This window comes from Engystomops pustulosus, chromosome 3 (assembly GCF_040894005.1).
Source record: "Engystomops pustulosus chromosome 3, aEngPut4.maternal, whole genome shotgun sequence".
NCBI lineage: Eukaryota > Metazoa > Chordata > Amphibia > Anura > Leptodactylidae > Engystomops > Engystomops pustulosus.
Window position 1 is genome coordinate 27887337 of NC_092413.1, and position 7083 is coordinate 27894419.

At 40.9% G+C, this 7083-nt stretch overlaps 1 protein-coding gene across 1 annotated transcript; it reads left to right on the forward strand.

Annotated features, from left to right (window-relative positions):
• Positions 1-240: 240 nt before the first annotated feature.
• Positions 241-1872, forward strand: B3GNT2 (UDP-GlcNAc:betaGal beta-1,3-N-acetylglucosaminyltransferase 2). Its single transcript, XM_072140363.1, has one exon. The coding sequence runs from the start codon at positions 272-274 to the stop codon at positions 1463-1465; it is 1194 nt and encodes a 397-aa protein (XP_071996464.1). The 5' UTR covers positions 241-271; the 3' UTR covers positions 1466-1872.
• Positions 1873-7083: the final 5211 nt, after the last annotated feature.

The window sequence follows — 7083 nt, forward strand, 5'->3', positions numbered from 1 at the left end:
GATTCTGAAGATAAAGTAGTTTGAAGGTCCCCGGTGATTAAGGTGTATTTCTCAAGTCACGTTATTTTCATCCTACGTAGAAAAGGCTGAAAAATCCTGCAGGGGCATAATTTTGGGGGAGATGCAGTATTGCGAAGCCTTGATTTATCATAATGTATAAATGTCAAATAAGACGATGACCTCTTTAACCTCAAGGAAAAACTAGTGATGTTACATATGGTGTTGTCTGCGTTACCTAATTTATCTGTTTCTTCCCTTGCAGGTATGAGAAATGAGTGTTGGAAGGAGAAGATTAAAACTGGTGGGGATTTTAATGATGGTAAATTTTTTCATTTACGTCATTGTCGAAGTATCCAAGAGCGACAGCCAAGACAAAAATGGGAAAGGACAGGTTCTGCTACCCAGTGGTGGGTTCTGGAAGAAACGGGCAGCAAGCGGGGCCTATTGGAACAGAGAGCAACAAAAGCTCGACCGGTTGTACAACCCCATCCTTAACCTGCTCAATAACTCCACGGTGGAGGAGATGTTGGCGTCCAACGCAAGTCTCCTAAATTCGTGTGACAAGGATACAAGTGTACAGTCTGAAATGAAGGACTTTGACAACTTACCCGACAGATTTAAAGACTTCCTTTATTATTTAAGATGTAAGAACTACTCCCTGGTGTTGGACCAGCCAGAGAAGTGTAAGGAGAAGCCTTTCTTGCTGCTGGCCATAAAGTCCCTTACACCGCAGTTCGATAGACGCCAAGCCATACGGGAGTCCTGGGGCAAGGAACTGAAGGTGAACAACATGACTGTTGTCAGGGTGTTTCTCCTTGGAGATACTCCTCAGGAGGACAATCATCCCAATCTTTCGGGCTTGGTAAAATATGAAAGTGACAAGTACAAGGACATCCTTCTTTGGGATTATAAGGACACTTTCTTTAATTTGACTCTTAAAGAAGTTCTCTTTCTAAAGTGGGTAAGCCATTCCTGTTCAGATGTCCAGTACATCTTTAAAGGAGACGATGACGTTTTTGTGAATACCCATCAGATCCTGGATTACTTGAAGACGTTGTCTACGGATAAAGCCAAAGATTTATTTGTTGGGGATGTGATCAAGGATGCCGGACCTCACCGGGACAAAAAGCTAAAGTACTACATTCCGGAGAGTATGTATGAAGGTTCGTACCCGGCCTACGCTGGGGGCGGAGGCTTCCTTTATTCGGGCAATCTGGCTCTTAGACTTTACAACGCAACATCGAGAGTTCTCTTTTTTCCTATTGACGACGTCTATACTGGAATGTGCCTTGAGAAGCTTGGACTTGCTCCACAGAAACACAAGGGGTTCAAGACTTTTGATATAGACGAGAAACAAAAAAATAACATTTGTTCCTATTCCAATTTAATTTTGGTCCATCCTAGGAAACCCCAAGAAATGATTAAGATTTGGTCCAGGTTGCAGGACTCTAGTTTGAACTGTTGAGGTGGGGAGGGAGGCGCGTGGTCTACGCCTTGCCGAAGGATGTTCTGATTTGCACTGCTTATATCATGAGGACTTTGTCACACTGAATGTCTCCAAAGGTCTCGCTTGCCCGGAAAGGCTGTAAATCTATAGATTTTTTTTTTTTAATTTTCCTTCATGTTTTTTCGCATTTTTATTTTTCTTTGTTTCAGATGGTCTTGTCTTAAATTATGTCTGGAAAACCTGTTTGTTTGGAGCAGAATTTTTGGATGTTTTAACCACGCACACTTATTTTTGTTTTGTTTTTCTAATGTGATCACAAGGTTGTGAAATCCATGCTCCGGCTGATGGCAGCGAAGGGTCAGTCCGTCTAGAAGTCATGTCTGTAGTAAAACTGTTACCTATTAAAAGTGCCCCTTACTTGTAAACCTTGGTCTTGGTAAAATGTGTGACTATTGCGTCAAAGCCGTTCATAGGTCTTCTTGATGACTTGTTCTCCTGACTTTTGTTAAAGGGCATTTACCACCACGATGAAGGACTGTATGCGAATGAGCCTCAGGGGCTCCATAGCTGTTAATGAAGCCTGGAGCTCCCTAGGCTCATTTGCATACGAATTTTATCCTAGTGGTAGATGTCCCTTAGATGCACTGGTTTTGGGGATTTGACAATCTCCTCTTCATGTTTTAAGGAAAAAAAAAAAAAAAAAAGTAGAAATCCAGGTTGATTGTGAAATCTGACCAATGAGGCAGTGTCAACTTGCTATTGAAAATGTGTCAATATCTTGGGGTACATTGCACCAATAATAATGTCTTGCACTACAGGTATTCATATTTTTAGACACTTTTTACGACTTTCACAACAAGGGGGCTTTGCTTTACGGTAAATGGGTGTGGTTACACTTAAAAGGGGCGGACCTTTTGTACATTACACAATCAGCCCTAACATTATAATAGCAGAAGCAAGTTTGTAGAGGCACACAGTGACATATTGGTGGTTACATTGTGACCTGGTGGGTGCCACCATACAGGATTCTGTGACGAGCAGGTTATTTTGGAGTATTTTTTTTTTTTTTTTTTTTGCTATTGTCAATGCTGTGTGCCCATAGCTTGTGTTGGTTTGGATGAACTCTCTTTGGATTTCTTTATAGCTTCCGTGTCTGCTCACTACTATATTAGTAAGAGCTCATTCAGTTCACAATAATGTGGGCATTTTTCATATCTATATTGTCTGGAAATCCCATCTATTCAAAGGGTCCAATCAGGGGTTGAGTCTTTTGCCTCAGGCAGCGCCACCTTAGGGGCACAGTTATCAACTACAAAGCAGGACCCGCTACTTACTAGTATCTCTAGACACCTGAAGTCTGCATGGGTGTGAGACACTACATGGAGAACCCATGAAGGAAAGTGAGACCCTATCTACGGGATAGGACGTAACTTGCTGATCAGCGGGAGTCTCGCTGCTGAGACCCCCGCAGATCGTGAAAACCGCGTTCAGGCTCAGCAATTTCCGTCGGCCCCATAGAGATTAATGGAGCTGAACAGTCATGCACGGCTGTCTGCTCCATTAATCTGACGGAGCGATGAGGGGTCCCTCGTTTTTGTGATCTTTGGGGGGTCTTGGCACTGAGACCCCCAATGATCAGCAAGTTGGGGCCTATCCCGTGGATAGGGCCTTACTTTCCTTCTTAGGAAAACCCCTTTAAGTTTGTGTTCAAACGTATGAATATGCAAATACTCAGTGAAGATGGGCTGTAAATGGCAAAGGGGAGGGGCTTGTCTACACATCATGTAGAGGTCTTGCTGCGCTGGTGACATAATCATGTGAATCGCTTTCACACGTGGCTTTTATCAGGATCTATCGTAATGTCCAGTGGAAGGTGTTACAGCATATCCATATACTGGTGACCTGCCTACGGTATACACTGTAACCTGTAAAAGGAATCCTGTTCTCATGTAGGTTGATAATGGGTTTCCTTGGTGTTTGTCCTCTGAACTAGGGTGCCCTAAAATCTAAATATATATTTTTAAAATATTTATAAAGAATTTCTATTTTGTTCCGGTGAGGACTCTTGAAAGCCCTTGGGATGGCGTACAGGTTTTCAGGAGAGCTGTAAACCCAAAATGATCAGATTTTTTTTTTTTTGCGGTTCTGTTGTAAAGTTTCCTGATGCTATATGTGATGGGACCGTAAAAAAAAAAAAACTTGCTGCAGTATACAGTAGTGGCTTAGTGAATCGCACATCTACATGCTGCATAAATAATTACTACCCCTATCATGCTGCTCATAAGCTTAAAGGGGTATTCTCGTCTGGGCATTCACGTTCATTTTCATTAATCTGTCATATATGATATAAACATCCTTGGAGACGGCCACCCCTGCTGGAGGGATTGCCCAAAGAAACAAAGGTTTTTGTATGTTCCCTAGCCGTTCAGTGGTAATGATCGCTGAATCCAGGAGGTCAGACATGGCTCAATAGTGCATGCCTGGTCACCACTACCAGAGTGTGGGGTGGTCGTATCCAAGGAAGCTATCTCGTTTCTAAGGGACAACATGGCAACATTTGAGAAATTATCTTCACACAGGAACATTTTTTTTTTTTAAACACCCAATTGAAGAAATGTTACATATGGCAAATAAATTAAATGCGAGTGTTCAGATGGGAATACCCCTTTTAAATATTAGACCTGTATAAAAAAAAAAAAAAAATGCATGTGGACAACCGCAGTCCTAAACTGTTGATGCCATATAAACATATGCTGGTTTGGCATGGAGTGGGATGAGTGGGTAACTAGTTTGTTACTTGTCCTGGTCATGAATTTGATCATTTACATCTACCACGAGGATGAAAGACTGTATGCAAATGAGCCTGAGGGGCTCCAGACTCCATTAACACCTTTGGAGCCTGGAGCCCTTCAGATTCATTTGCATACAGTACTTGATTCTGGTTGTAGATGTCCTTTAACTTGGTAACAGTTGAAATGGGAGAGAACACGTTTGCAGAATTTGGTTATATTTGGCCTGCGCTTCATCATACATTTTCGTTTCGGTTGACAAAGATATCACCGCATGATGCATACAGATACAGCATAGTCACACTACTGACCACAAAAATATGGATTGTAACCTCCCCATCTCTCCCCCCCCCCCCCCCTTTTTTTTATTTATTTTTTTTTTCCCCATCAAACAGTCTGCCCACATGTGTACATAAATTTGTTTTATATATGTATTTGCACTGTTTATCCTTTTGCATAGAGTTTTGTCCTTTTTTTTTTTTTTTTTTTTTCTCGTTCTGAATTTCCTTCGCTTTTTTTGTTGTTATTATTAGAACTACTGAACTGCTAATCGGAATATATTGGTTTCCATGGCTTTCTACCCTAACATGTCAAATTCTAAGTAGCAATTTAATTTGTTTTATTTTTGTTTTACATATTTTTATTTCTCTTATTTTCTGCACATTCCTAGATGTTTTTATAATAAAAAAAAAAATTACAGGTCTTGGACTTGAAGGAATGGGTTCCATCTCTCCGTGATGATTAAAGAGTTTCTACGTCGACTCCCGTTGTCTGTGTGTGATGTTGTTTGTTTTTGTTTTTTTTTGTTTGTTTTTTGAACGATGAAAAATACAATTTTCCATTAATTTCTGTATCAATTCCTCAGTTTTCTAGATCTCTACTTGCTGTCATTCTATAGAAAGCGTCTGTTTACTTCCCGTGAATAGCGATCTGACCATAGTGATCTGTCACACAGGTGCACGTCTCGTTATATCCCACAGCTCTGATTACTCTGTTATTACAAGCTGTGCACCTGTGTGACATCACATGACCAGGGATGTAACGAGCCGCGCACCTGTGTGACATCACATGACCAGGGATGTAACGAGCCGCGCACCTGTGTGACCATGGTCAGATTTCTGTTTCTTGGAGATAAACAATGAATCTTTCTATAGAATGACAGCAAGCAGAGATCTAGAAAACTGTAAAGAATTGGTTTATAGAAAGTATATTGGAAATTTTGTATAACGTTTCATTATTCAAACAATATTGATTACTTGTTGAAATGGCAATACCCCTTTCAGGCTTCATTCAGACGTCCAGGACAGGCGGCCAGGAACTAGTTGGCAGCAATCTGACGGCAGCTATAGACTTGCACTATTCGAAGATCCCGTGCAGTCTCTCTACAGAAATTAGAGCAGGTCCTGTGCCTTCCATGATTCAGCTTGCTATGGAGAGGGGAGGGGGTGAACAGTGATCACCCTTCCCCTTCCCCTTCCTCTGGGCTAGAAGATCATGGCACACGTGTGCTTCTGTGGATAGGTGCATGGAGGCTTAGTAAAGTCTTATTAGATCACTTGTTCCTTGCAGATCAGATTTTCTTCATGTTTCAGGAGTATAAAGAAAAAATTTTTTTTTTTAATTTATATTACTTTAACTCCTATGGGGTGCATTTAAATCTATGCTCAAAATCAAGTGTGAAAAACCAGGGGCACTTACTCTTAGATTCAGGTTGTAGATTCACAGGCTGTTAAACTGTCCCCTGCACCTGCGCACGAGCACTTCCTCCCCTTACTGTGTGCTGAGTTTTCCTATGCTGCAGTGAGATTACATCAGGCAGAGGGAAGGGTGGGACAGTGTAAGAGCCTGTGAAGATGCAGCAGACAGGATTGGGTATCAACACCCATAGCCCTTCTGGCTCATTAGCATAATTATAAAAGTTGATTTTAGAAGGAAGGAGGCCATGGATAACACGTATAAGAGGATTACCACAGTCCCGGTGCCTGGATCTATGAGTAAGTCTCTGATTTATCATGATGGATTTTGACTGGCTGCTCCATCAATTTGGTAAGAATGGGACCCCCATTATTGTAATCTGTGAGGGTTCCAGGTATTTTGAAGACTTAAAACCTGTTTACTCTGAGCAATAAGAGCCAAAATGTCCTGATTCCTAATTGCGGATGGAAAACTTTATATTTTTGGCCCCACTGGAGCCCGGGACTGATGTGATGAGTGATATTACATAAACGCCATAAGACTACATGGAGAATGTAAAGTATACAAATCTATTTGTCTGAGGGATACAAGAGGTCAGGGGTCACCTCTGTCACTGTCTTCTGGTAATGGCTTTTGTGTGGCTCAGGATTGAGAATACTATTATGTCCGATTAAATTTTTGCCTCCTCTCATCAATCTCCTATTTTCCCCTTGGTAGTAATGTATTTATATTTCACCTTTCTATAACCTCACAAGGAGATCTGCATTGATTCATCAGACGCTTTGTATTACAGAGAATTACATGCAGACAATCCAATTGTTAGGGGGATGAAATTGAGTGGGGGGGGTTTGTATTGTTTTTTTTTTTATTATTATTATTTTCTTATTGCTTCTCTTCTATTTTTGTAGCATATTTCCAGTTTACAGGCAGTCCCCGGGTTACATACAAGATCGGTTCCATAGGTTTGTTCTTAAACTGAATTTGTATGTAAGTCGTAACTGTATATTTTATAATTGTAGTTCTAGACAAAAAAATTTTTTTTTTTGCCCCAGTGACAATTGGAGTTTCAAAAATGTTTTGCTATGATGGGACCAAGGATTATTAATAAAGCTTACATATAAACTCAACTTAAGAACAAACCTACAGACCCTA

Bases quoted from the DNA above. Each gene is read 5' to 3' on its own strand.
- B3GNT2 (XM_072140363.1), top strand. From the start codon at position 272: ATGAGTGTTGGAAGGAGAAGATTAAAACTGGTGGGGATTTTAATGATG.